At 37.6% G+C, this 13,990-nt stretch overlaps 2 protein-coding genes across 3 annotated transcripts in view; one reads left to right on the top strand and one right to left on the bottom strand.

Annotated features, from left to right (window-relative positions):
- The window catches only part of LOC134671913 (semaphorin-1A), a 421,041-nt gene that overhangs the window by 55,644 nt on the left and 351,407 nt on the right, over positions 1 to 13,990 (top strand). The gene's annotated exons all lie outside the window — the stretch shown is intronic.
- On the bottom strand, positions 5,079 to 6,872 carry LOC134672318 (uncharacterized). Its single transcript, XM_063530214.1, has 3 exons — positions 6,651 to 6,872; positions 6,365 to 6,444; positions 5,079 to 5,340 (listed from the first exon to the last, which is right to left on the bottom strand). The coding sequence occupies exons 1-3, from the start codon at positions 6,702 to 6,704 to the stop codon at positions 5,115 to 5,117; spliced, it is 360 nt and encodes a 119-aa protein (XP_063386284.1). The 5' UTR covers positions 6,705 to 6,872; the 3' UTR covers positions 5,079 to 5,114.

Below are 13,990 nucleotides of genomic sequence, written 5' to 3'. Positions count from 1 at the left end.
AGAAACCGATGACAACGTAATTTCCTACCTAGGTTCAGTGACCTAGGTACAAAGACCTATTGATTGTAAAGAGATGGAAATTATATTGCCAGCTGATATTTTTGGCGCTGTATGGTAACATATGTTTTGTAGTAACTGAATTGTTAATAAAAATAAAAATATATACCTAAGTTAGTAGTGTTGTTATCATTAGTTCAGAATATTTGGAAAGTCGTGTTCAGTATGAACAGTGAAATCACAGCACAAATTGAGTTGTTCAAAAGCTCTTGAAGGATGAATTATTCACCCAACTATCATTTGCTCCAGCGACATTGAATTAACAAGCGTTCTCAAGAACAGGATCCATAGTAGATGTGTCTATGTAAAATCGGCCATAAAGTTCACAGGGAGCCCCCCTGTCAGCCGCAGGCAAGAATGAACGAGATATTGTGCGTTTTCGTCACTTCTCCACCCAACCCCGGGCCTTCAGCCCCCTTGTCGTTTGCTTGCAATGACGTAATCTTTAAAGGCGATAACTAATCTTCCTAATTAATCTTTTCCTTGATGAGTTAAACAAATGAGCGGAGTGGGCAAGCTGCGCGATTATGGGCATAAATCCGAGCGTAATACAGACGATTTTCTTCTAGTAGGAAACCCTTGTCGGTTAAGAGAGCTGTTCGTAGCGTAATGTAACAGTTAGTGCTTTTGGCGAGTCGTGGTATAATTATATGCTCGTGCGAATTTAATACTCTTGGCTAAAGGCTTGGTTGCCGCTATGAGAATATCATAAGAATGACGAATGTTTAATTAACGCATTCTATGCTTGTAACGATTGTTCGGTCAAAGTCGGCAAGGAACAAATAGTTTATTATATTATAAGGAAAGTATGGGCAAAATTGTTAAAGAAAGTCAATAGAAATCAGATGCGCGGAGCGTAACGCAGAGGATGTTTATGAGTCAAGTTTACTATTTGAATACCTTCTGTGTTACACAATGTTTTTATCACACTTGCGTAGAAAATAAGTATAAATAAAATAAGCTCTAAATAGGTGGTAAAATTACATGTTGTTGTAAATATAGAACTTATATAGGCTAATTTCCCGGCTTACTTTGAGCATATCTTATGTTGTTATGTTTATCAACTATTTAAGTCAAGTCCCCTCCCCACATCCAAATATGGTCTTATAAGGTTGGACATCTTATCAAGTTTTCCCCGATAAAAATTTTGATTCACCTGCCATTTGTGGTCTCACTTTTAAATTTTAATTTAATGTTTAGTTTCTAACTTTATAAAATGACTTTTAATACATAAAAAACTTTATCTGTAGGTAATTCAGTTTTAGTAGGTACTTAAATGGAAAAAGCTTCGGAGACTGACAGAGATAAATTGAATATTTCAAGTTCACTATGCATCATTGTTCTTAATTGTGTAATATGAAATAATACTTACCGAGATAAGAGAAATATTTTACGACTTAACGAAATCACTGGATTATATGGATTTGGCGAAACCCAGACGGGCCAAAGGAAAGCTTTCGGAGCGAATGAACTCCAGTTGGAAACTTAAGCGTCCCCAGCGATACAAACGTGCAACTGTGGGCTCTATGTAAATTTGCTGAAACTTGACCTGTCCTGGATATTACTAATCTTTACTTTATGGTGCGGTGAAGCCAGCAATCAATACGTGCAGCGTTCCAGATTGGCGCGTTTGGAGTTATGTTTACCAGCCTGGAGTCAGTCGGATGTTGTGTTAGCGAGTATTGACCAAGCGAGCATTAAACAATGACGACCAGTCTGGCCTAGTGGGTAGTGACCCTGCCTATGAAGCCGATGGTCCCGGGTTCCAATCCTGGTAAGGGAATTTATTTGTATTATGAAACAGATATTTGTTCCTGAGTCGTGGTTGTTTTCTATGTATTTAAGTATTTATATATATTATATATATCGTTGTCTGAGTACCCACAACACAAGCCTTCTTGAGCTTACCGTGGGGCTTAATCAATTTGTGTAAAAATGTCCTATAATATTTATTTATAAAAAAAATCATTTTAAATTAAACAAGTACTTAAGCCGCCTTCTTAGACTAGTCGGTAGTTACTTTTTCTACGAAGCTGGAGGTCCTGGGTTTGAGGCCTGAATTGCATTTTTTTTATCGCGAATAATCAAAATCAAAAAAATCAAATCAAAATCTTAGGTATGTATGCTTATTTATTTATCGTATGGCATTACAGTTACTGGATTTAAAAATATTTGGTAATCTAGAGATTGAGGTTGGTGTGTAAGTATATCGTCGCCTATTTATTCAACAGACAAGTTTTGATTCATTTGGGGTTAAGTCAATCTAACCAAGATGGTTAGATTGACTTAACCCCAAATTAATCCAACCCCCCTATTAAGTAAAAGATGCGTTGCTTGTAGCTAAGAAATTTTCACAAGAACCTAACGATATCGTTGTCCGCTTGTCTCATTTCCGGGCAACATTGATATTTTAACTCTTCACGTGCATCAATAAATCTGTCACAACCGTACCCTTCTGTTTATTCCGAATTACTGGACCAAATAATTGTTCGCCATATCGAGTCCTACATTCTTAATTTTTAATATGAATTTAAATTTGCGGTGTTCCAGTTTTCACTTCAGTAATTAACTTTTATGCTGGCTGTGCAGTGACACGGTGATAATGATAACGAATTATACGGCAAAGAGTCAAATTGGCTGTGGCGTGTACTTTTTTTTAATAGTGAGATACCTTTACAGGTCAATTTGAGTTGTAGTTATTGGATCTCATTCCGATATGACACTGATAGATAAGTCAGTGTCAAAAATAACGTTTTACTTTGACAGATCAATCATATCGTAGGGGATCCAATAACTAAAACTCGAATTGGCCTGATAGAGGTAAAATGTAGTGACTATCTGATTAAGACTGAGTACGCTGAGTAAAGGCAACAGTCGACGTCTTTTGGCTGACTTAAAGTCTATTTTTTTATTCGGTAGACTAAAATTACATTTCATAGTATGAAATGACATTTTATGTTCATATTATGAAATGTCATTTTAGTCTACGGAATAAAAAAATAGACTTTAAGTCAGCCAAAAGAGGTCGACTGTTGCCAAGAGTCATGATTTTGATGACCATACTTTTATTGTCGTCTTACGAAGTGTCGTAGGCTTAAAGGCATACTTATACTGGTCCAGTATTAGCAAATTCATTCTTACCTTAAAAAAAAAGCTAAAACGTGGGTACAGTCAACTGTAAAAAATATGGGTGTAGACAACTTACTCAAAAATATGTCCCATAGACATTAATTCACTGACATAAGACTTATGGGACATATTATTGAGATGATTTGTACACTCATATTTTTACAGTTGACTCTCCCTTATCATTACAAACAGAATGTTATTATTAAAATGCAAACGCCAACAAAGCCTGGCTTATTTAGCGAAATCTATCCAAGTATCCACTCATCTCATTAAGCGCATTCAACCACAATGACAAATTAAATTATTGACACGACGCGTTCCATTGTTTCATGCAAGTTATTCAAACTGAAATGCCTTTTAAATTGCTATTTCAATTTTAACCGTGGAACGTTATCAGAACTGTCGAGGGGACTCATGAGCGAAATAATTATCGATAACAAGTGTCTGAGAGTCGACAAAAGATTTAATTGGGCGAGCATCGATAAAAACTGTCGACATTTTTGTCTATAAGGGAAGTAACTCAATTGGAGCTTATACGTGTCATTAAAATCTGACGGCTTTTGGAATAATGAGGAGTTAATTGTTTGGGTGTTCATTTCTGTTAATCGTCATTTATTTATGATGCGGATACTTGTACCTATATTTCATTTTATCGGTTAAGTACTTGTTAATAATTGTCACATGGAAGAAGGAAGCAGGAATCGCGTGCTTGACCGCCCCTAGAGTTGCTAGGATTCATGGGCAACGATAACCACCTCACAGCAGGCAGGCTGTATGCTTCTTAGCTACTCACGTGTTATAAATTATGTAAAGGGTTACAAAGTTTATTTTGCCTATGAACTTCTGACCCCAGTATATACCCTATTATTTGCTATCAACGTTAAATTAAAATATATTGATATAACACAATATACAGCACGATTTTCATAAATTTACTTTTGACAGGAAAGTGTGGACACACGGACGCACACGCAATGAAGACGAAATGTCGGATCGTTTCATGTTAGGTTAATCAACACCTGGCCAGGTTGCGTGCGAAACGGTATTTATTAGTATTGCTAATGTCGCGCGATAAAACTGATGAGCCTAATCGCATTTTTGTACAGATAAGTAAACTCTTTAAGTTTTTTGTTTATTAAAAATATTCTTTGGTTTATTATCGGTCTAATTTCTATGCCAAAATATGATTATTATGTAGTTCGTTTCAACTATTGGTCACAAAAAACTATTAAACAGAAATAAAAAAAAATCAAACAGCACGCAGTACTTGCATGAGTTATTAGTTTAATTGGAAGATGTAAACAATTTTTTTCGAACTTAGTACAAATAACTATGAGGGTCATATTATAAAGTGTTCAATGTGCTCGCAATGAACAGCCAACCTTGATTTAAACAAAATGCCAGCAAATAAATCAAATAGCATAATAGGCCGATGTTCTGATACCGCCAGCTCGATAACACACTCTGAATGACCGATGTGCATCCCGGACAAATATATTCCCCGTATTTTCATAAAATTTCAAAAACAAAGGGATTGTACAAGATTATTTATACATGATTTATTATTATGGCTCTGATCCACCCGAAACCTCAATGGCCTGTGTGATATTTTATGCATTTTATGATAAGTTTGACACTGTTTATCAGTTGCTTGGTTGAGTAGAGCGTAGGTATTTGAAATAAAATAATCCAACAAAAAAGACATCATTTATCACTATCTAAACAGCGTACATACATTCTCTTAGAAAATATACACGTGTAAAGAGATTGAACTATACCTTGTGTACACCTTAGAGAAACAAGTACTTACATCCAATTATTGACTATAAAGGGTCGTCCACACCGGAAGATTTACGCAACTTAATCATAGACGAAAACGCTGCGCTAACACACGTCTACATTGAGTTAAATTTCGATGTAGTCAACCCTCAATGCCATCCATGATGCTTATATGGTACTGGTACAAACACCGGTTTCTCGACCGCCACCGTCTCGACGATCGGGACATGGACTGTTTTTACAACTGGTACAGTTTTAATGACCTCCTTCAAAACGGGTACTTCTTTGATAACTGGTACCTCGTGGAAAATCGGCACTTTCTCCACGTGGTGGTGGTGGATGGTGTGAACGTCGTACGGTACGTGAATTCTGATGCTGCAAAGTAAAATTACAGTGTAAGCTAGTAGTAGTAGGTATCTAAAATAAAACAAAACAGGCTAACCTATCTAAAGTTTATATTTGATACTGTTAGACATTATGATGGTTTATAGGTAGCAAAATTAATTGTCGACACCGGCGCTTCTCACATATGTTGCCAAGTTTTGCAGTCAACCCTATATGTTTGTTATATTTATATATTTAAATTGTCATGACTTCATGACCAATAGTTTCATTGATTCCCGTGGAATAATTAAGACATTATAAAATAGATTTGGCTTGATGAATAAAAATTTAATAAATTTAAGCGATGAGGAAAAATAAAAGGACATAATTTCCTGGTAATGGTACCCGCAACCTTCGGTTTAAAAGTCAAATCAAACTTTGTAACCGCACGCGGACCCCGATCAATATTGACGGTACTTTATATTATAATGTGGGCCATCGCTCACATTATACATGTGCGTACATTATCCTAATACGCAAGTTTGATGGATGCAGCAAGCGAATGGCTGTCATTAGTTCATTTTGTCTTTTCTATTTTGTTAATTTTGGATCTTGGATAAGCTACCGAGTATTGCAACGGGTTTGCGTTTAAATCGGCTCCGTGAACGATCACTGGCCCATAAAATTATACAGAGTTACGAAACTTAGTATTAATTTATAGGCCAATATAATTAGATCCGAAAATAGGGTTTAGAGAAATTAATTCCCAGCAAGCTGGAAATCGTTTTCAGCCTATATACTTCCCACTGCTGGGCACAGGCCTCCTCTCATGCGCGAGAGGGTTTGGGCTATAGTCCCCACGCTAGCCCAATGCGGATTGGGGACTTCACATACGCCTTTGAATTTCTTCATTTTCTCACGATGTTTTCCTTCACCGAAAAGCTAGTGGTAAATATCAAATGGTATTTCGTATTTGGTCCTCACCGCCGGTATTTGGTCCTAAATGCGTGAAATCCGAGTTTGCGCAATTCGAGGTGTGCCAATTTGATAGGCCTATAAAGTATTATCTACTTACTGTGTTCTGTGGCCGGGATCAGGTTCTGGTACAGGGGAAGCGACCGCCATATGGCTGGCGATAGCTACGCAAAAGATTATCTGAAACATTCATACATACATACGTGTAATGAGTTATATACAAAATTTTATAATATCCCTTTTCTACACTTGAAATCTGCAAATCTAAGAGCCTTCATCAAAACCATTGGACATACATTAATTGTATAAATTCAGTTGATAAAAAATACAACAGGTCAAGGTCAAGCAGTCTAAACAACATTGTTTTTGTATAAATGTGTACTCACAGCGACGTTCTTCATGGCGGCGGTGGCTTCGTATGCCGGCCTGCGCCCGCGCATCCTTTTAATATCTGCGGTGGTTGTGCAAGCCTGTCACGGCTCCTGGCTATCATATTGTACTGCACTCGGCAATCATTACATATGTACCTAGCCGTAATATGTTCGTTCTTGATGTCCTTAAGACTTCTAGTCATTTCTGATGAGTATTTCACTCAGTGTTTCACTCATAACTTGGGACATAATATATCACACTGGACTAATACAACTTTAATTAGTTTTTTTACCTTTTTTGCGACGTTATGACGAACCGTACCAGCCTTGATTGCGAATAACCAGCAAAATGTACAAGATGCAGGTAAACAGTTTAAGAATGTACCCGGAAAAAGTACCTATATAAAAAATTAGAGGTAGACTTCTAGATATATTGGACATAAGAGAATTCACGTTTACGGGAGTGAATATAATGAGTTTCACGCGTTTTGGTGTATAGTGGTGTGTAGATCTAATACTAAAAATAATATTTTCGAAACAAGCTGATTGTAAACTGTGAAAAATACCGATGTTTAGGTCTCTTACATTGCCATGATATCCCACATACACTACCAGTATATAGCAGCGAATGTGGGTCGACGCGGTAATTCAAAAGTTGTTTAACTTTATGGGCCCCAGGCGACCCTTTTAATGTATCGGGAAGCTATCAACTGTTTTCTGAAAAATACCTATTTTATTGAACGGGTGATCCGATATCAAGGAAACTTAATAGGTTGTATTGTGGTATCTAGGTTTTATGATTTCTAGTTAATTTGTTGTAATGATTGATAACGTTAACTAAATAACTAAAGTGATGACCCCGTAAAGGTGTCGAATAAAGCCTTTTTTTACGCTTTGTAACCTAAGGAAATATAAGGTAGGTATTGTAGCTACGCTACGCTATAAATATAACGTCGGAAAGATAAAATGGATAAACAATCCAAATGAATGAATGGATGTATGGAGTATGGAGGTACATACATAGATATGAGGCGAATCTGCGCGAACTTCGAGTCAACGATTGGCCAGAGGTCGCACGCACAGGACCGAGAAAAGTGCCGCTGTCTTGTATCAGAGGCCAACGGCGCGACTCAGGAAATAAATAAGAGATTCACTAGAAATGAAATAGGAAAGATATAGAAGACTTTCCACGGCAAAAGGTACCTTATGGCGGCTGGCGCTTACGTAGCATAGCGCATTAATAGTGGAGCGGCGTTAATTATCGCCAATGGCCATAAGGTACCTTTACCGTGGGACGTCACATATCTTTACTATTTCATATCTAGTGAATCTCTAATTCATTTCCCGAATCGCGCCGCAATTCTCATTTAGGGTCGCTGAGCCAACGGAGTAAGTAATACATATGTATTTATGTAGTACAAGTGGGTACGTACATAGCATGTGTATTCAGGAAATCATTAATAACATACTTACATACATCCTTTCCAATCAATCAGTTCAACGTTTTCTGTAGTGCAACTCTACGCTGGAGGCCACTTACTCGTAAATGTTTTTAGGGTTCCGTACCCGAAAATTGTCTACTTGAGTCCAACTTGAAAAGGTAACAATCTGAGACAGTTAAATCACAAAAAAACTAGTTACTACTGATCATATTCTTTAGAAGGGTGAAACATTAAAAAAAAACGTTAATCTTAAGAACTATGATGAACTTATAATTATGTAATTATATAGTAAAAATAATGAAAATAGACTATCTATACCAAATATCCAATTTCATACATTCAATGCACGAAACAAATTATGGCCATTTGACCGAATCTTGATCTTCCCAGAAGTACTGCGCGTGCAATTCTCCCGCAGAAGTACTGCGGAAAAATTAAAAGCAATTAGATAATAGCAATAAGTACGCATATTATCATCCATTTTTTCTAATATCGTTAATTGCACCTTACGATATCGAACGATATTGGGCCACGCGTGCAGTTGCAGTGTGCATAAATATTGCACAGCATACTGTTGCAGTATGACAGCGTAGTTATTTAGTTTCACCCGGTTAGGGTGCCAAGGCGATGCTACAATTTATTCGATTCGCATTGCAGATTGCAGATAATATGTTTAGCATCTAATATAATATAAACTAGTCGAGTAGGTGCTTTAAACAAATCGTTGGATCATGGCATTACAAATTTAAATAGATACAATACATGTGTATAGCACCTATGTTACATCGTTATCCATGTTGGTAGCGTATAAAATATTACGGGGAAAATAACTAATAAATTATCCTACACGGTCTTTGTGCTGCATAGTCAATCGAACCGCTTTCATACAATTGCCTATACAATGGAACCCCCTTCTCAGTGAAAATACAAGAGCAGGAAAAACCAACGTTACAAAAGTCAGGTACCCTGATAGACCAGACACCAAACGGCCGTTAAAAAAATTCTCATCAAATAGGCTTCCGTTGCACGAAAAAGGTAAAAGGGAAACTTTCGGAATGCACCCCACGCCTGGGCCGGTTGAATAGAGAATGAGCACAATCAGAGAAATTTCCCCCGACGCGGTGCATTGCCGGTGCTACAATTGTGGACCACTCTACATTGAATCGCTTGGTTTTGGGCCCGATTCGGATTATGAAATAGACATCTATTAGACATCACCAAGATACGATAAGGATATGTTTAAGAACTAACCTGTCAAATTTGACATTTGCGCAATTCTGGAGATACTCTTGAATGATTTAGATAGAGATCTAATTCACATCTAATAGATATCTTACTCTATCTAACGTAAAAGTGACATTAGTTGGCCGAATTGCGCTGCAAAAGATAACTAGTTGATAATCTAAAGTATAACGTATCTAGAATGGATCTTGAACGTGTCGTCTCATGTGAATATCTTGAAGTTCGAATACGGCATTTGTTTTCGTTTTCGGTCAGGGGGCGGAATCGATTTTATTCATATCGGTTACCTACTTATTAATACAGTACGGGATTTTATTAATACAGTAGAGAAAACTCTACCTCGGCGTATACCTACTATTTTTCTGCCTTTTTCTATACATCAACAGCTGACCAGACTATCAACACCAAGATTTCAATCACAGTACGCCCCCTCACGCCAAATTAGTATTGCAATATTACACCAGTATTAAGGTAAGTACCCCTATTAACGAGGGGGTTAAGCAACTTTTACAAAGACAGCCAAAAATGAAATACAAGCTGGCTCTGTATGAACAAAGACATATTTTTTTATGATAGTTTGTCTATCGAAATTTATATTTCATTGGTTTTTGGACTTGTTTTGGCCAATTATACTTAGCACGAGCCAGATGCGGTAGGGTCTTTGTGCCTTACCTACAGAAAAAGGAACATGTGACAAAATCAATTTGTGCATTAAAGCTATACACTGCTAAATTCATAGGTATATGAAAAAAACTGTTTATGAATTTGGTTATTTACGATTCGATATCGATTTAACATAATATGGATTTCCGCAAAGATACGCCTGAATCAATAAATTATAATAAGTACCAGTTTCAATTAAGTCGTTATTAATTTTATGGGAGCGTTAACAATTAGGTTTCGTTTTTAACTGATTCACGCGATATGATATGATATGAATTGCTTTATGCGATAACATTTTCTTCATTCTTGTAGGTAATAAATACACTTTAAATTTAATACGGATTAATAGATTTTTTTTTTAACAGGGATGTGTTTAACAGTTGAGGTAATTTCTCGATAGTTCCTCATAAAGTCACGGAAAATACCTATCGCACAAAGTAGGAAAAGTCACATAACTACCGACGTGCATAGCGGGCAAGTGAAGCAAGAAATCGAATACCAACGCTAGAACTAGAAACTAACTTGTCCTAGAACATTTCGTCAACTCTGACTTGGGGGAAATAGGAACCAGAGTAGATGAAGAGTATTTCATCTTCAACCAACGGCAGGGACCGAGCCAAAATAAGTAAAGACAGACATTATAAAACCCTAGGTAATTCTGATTTGCTTTGCTTGATTGCTTTTAGCTGTATTTGGGTACGAGATACCAAGATCTAAGCGGGAAGTCACGAAAAACCTAATTGTTCTAAAATAGGTTACTGTCATCGTTTCTATACTATGGATATGTTCCGCTATCCCGATAACGTCCGTGATTTTGGCAATTATTGATTATGTGAGTTCTCATTCATATTTGACATTTCCACTGGGTATCGTAACTAACTTACCTAGGTAGGTAAGTTAGGTAACTTGGATTACCTATGTATTCTACATTTCTACCCCACTACACCTAATAATTATAAATGGTAAGTCACATTTGGTCGATTAGTTGACCGTGGAATTTATTGCACAAGAACATGGTTATTAATTTAATGTTTGTTCGAATGTCCCTTACGGTTGTTATGAGTGGCCGTATTACCCCGCTGTATGGCGATACTAATACGCTGGGCGAAATAATGGCCAGCTCTTTGGTCACCAGAAGCCTCTATCTATTACACACGCCAAGTCTTTATACAGTCTTTGCAGGCATAATTAATCCCCAATAATATTAAATAACAAATATGTACAACTGGATACATAATATAAATAAAACTCTAACAAAATGGCGGACCCGGATTGTCAAAAAGCGCGGGAGATGAATATCTGTCGATAGCAACACGCGGAGTGATTTGTGGGCTAGTCGCAAAATAGGAATATAATGATACTGTTACATTGATTTATCTACCATCGAATCGTATCCAATTTATGGACAGACGAGCATAGGGTTTGTTCGCGGTTTTTCCCGTGAATGGGGTCATTACGGTTCAGGATTCATGACCTCATAGGCCCGCCATGAATATTTATTATTTGCTACTTACTCGTATACCCTAGTCAAGAATTTCCGCTAGTAGACAAATGTCTCCCTCTTTTTCTACCATGGGTGGTATATAGAATAATCTAAATATGTATTAAGTGATGTCAGCCTATTTTAAAAATTCTTCCTCTCGGCTATTAAGTGATAGAAATGTTTGTATCCACAACATTTTTTTTGTGAGAGACTTGAAACTTCGAAATAGAACATTATGTCTTTGTTACCTACGTGTTGTGTGCCCATAAATAATATACAAATCCACGCGAGCGAAGTCATGCCCAACAGCTAGTTTAGAATAAACTCACAACTGTTTCAGTTATTATAATACAAAATACAATTTGCTTTTTTCGTCACGCCATTCTTCGTAAATGTTACATGCTTAATAAACAGACAAGATCAGGTACCTATATTTATTTCTTGTGTTTTAAATATGTATAATTACAATTATCCTTTTAAGTTGTAATATCTTTACGTCAAAGGATAAAGACTTAGCTATCAAACAAATGCATTTGCTTTTACACCACAGAATATACTCGCGTAGTTTATTTTTTTATAAAACCATAACATCGTTTTCATCCCACCGTGCCCATATTGAGATTGAATAAAAAATCCTCGGAGCCCAGGTGACGCTGCTCGACTGACCTCCGACGGATTACCTCTGTAAGCCGCTCGCTTCAAAGCGAAACCGACTTACAGACCTTCTGTGGGCTTTTATAAATACGCTTTATGTCGACAACCAAAGCTCAATGCGACGTGCAAAACTTAGTGGTCGAGGGTCTCTTGCTAGTTTTAGTACGGAAAAAGGTTAAGACCACGTTGTACGTTGCTAATGAGTAAGGTTGGTAATGTTTAATAATAAATAGTCAAGCTTTTGAGGCACCTAGCTGAAACATCAAAGATATTAAATCTGCTTACTTTTGGGATATGTGGTTTCTTATGTGCTTATAGAAAAATAAGTGTGTTATTAGTGATGTTATATGTATGAGGAAAGAATTGTAGAGTTTTACGCTGGCAGATCATACTTTGATTTTTGTTTGGTGTAGGTCAAATTCATTATACAGTGTGTACCAAAAAAACCATTATACGATGCATAAGCAAACTAACCATCAGGTGTTATAGCCACTTTTATCTCTTTCTTACAAATACATAAGTCAAAATGGCAGAAAAAGACAAACGAGCTAATTGAGGCTTGTAGCGCGTTTATGAATAAAGAGGTTAATTGGATGCTGTTAAGTAGAGATGCCCCGAATAGTGAATTTGGCCGAATACCGAATATTATTATTATTATGTCTGTCTTTTACAAATTCTCGGGACCATGGGGTCCCGGGCATTTGGAAGGCGTGCGTGGGGCCGAAGCCAACACGTAGAGGCCCCTTGTAATAAGACAATTTACTCTAAATGTAATGTGACACCAACCGACGATTATCCCTGTTTGCACTATAGTAGTGCACCCAAGGACAACCCCCGGTTAGTGTAGGAATATTGCAAGAAAAGGTAAAAAAGAAACCGGGCTATTGCGTTGAGTTGTTAGTGGGCTAGTAACCGGGACTATGGAGGAGACTATGGCACCTGCCCTGCTCATATGTTAAAAAACATGAAAAAATGGGCCAGGTGGTGACTCGCCAACTCACAACATGGGTCCCCGAAAACGGCCGCTCGCACGGAGCGACAAGGGGACAACATCACGTGAGCGGCTCAGGGCGTGGAGAGGTGTGCACCGCTTTCTACCCAGTGGCTGTAAGCAGCCACTGTGCCAACTCGCGTCTTAGGCATGTTTCACTTCCGCCCTGCGAGCATATAGCTCTGACACCCCACTCTGGACGGCCGGTTAAGGCAAGCCAGAGGTGAGAGTCCTGCGGCCCCTGCTCAGTGTTCACTCCAGCCGGCCAATGAAGGCAAGCTGGAGAGAGGGGCCTGACCGACTCTCGGGGGTATGGGACCCAAGGGACGTCACTTCCCATTCAGCTCGCCACAAGCTGCCCTGGGGGCTTATTATTATTATTATTATGACGAACCGTACCAGCCTTGATTGCGAATAACCAGCAAAATGTACAAGATGCAGGTAAACAGTTTAAGAATGTACCCGGAAAAAGTACCTATATAAAAAAATTAGAGGTAGACTTCTAGATATATTGGACATAAGAGAATTCACGTTTACGGGAGTGAATATAATGAGTTTCACGCGTTTTGGTGTATAGTGGTGTGTAGATCTAATACTAAAAATAATATTTTCGAAACAAGCTGATTGTAAACTGTGAAAAATACCGATGTTTAGGTCTCTTACATTGCCATGATATCCCACATACACTACCAGTATATAGCAGCGAATGTGGGTCGACGCGGTAATTCAAAAGTTGTTTAACTTTATGGGCCCCAGGCGACCCTTTTAATGTATCGGGAAGCTATCAACTGTTTTCTGAAAAATACCTATTTTATTGAACGGGTGATCCGATATCAAGGAAACTTAATAGGTTGTATTGTGGTATCTAGGTTTTATGATT

This window comes from Cydia fagiglandana, chromosome 16, assembly GCF_963556715.1.
Source record: "Cydia fagiglandana chromosome 16, ilCydFagi1.1, whole genome shotgun sequence".
In the NCBI taxonomy this organism is placed as follows: Eukaryota; Metazoa; Arthropoda; class Insecta; order Lepidoptera; family Tortricidae; genus Cydia; species Cydia fagiglandana.
The sequence above is the reverse complement of the archived record's forward strand: the minus strand, read 5'-3'. Positions and strand labels throughout refer to the sequence as shown.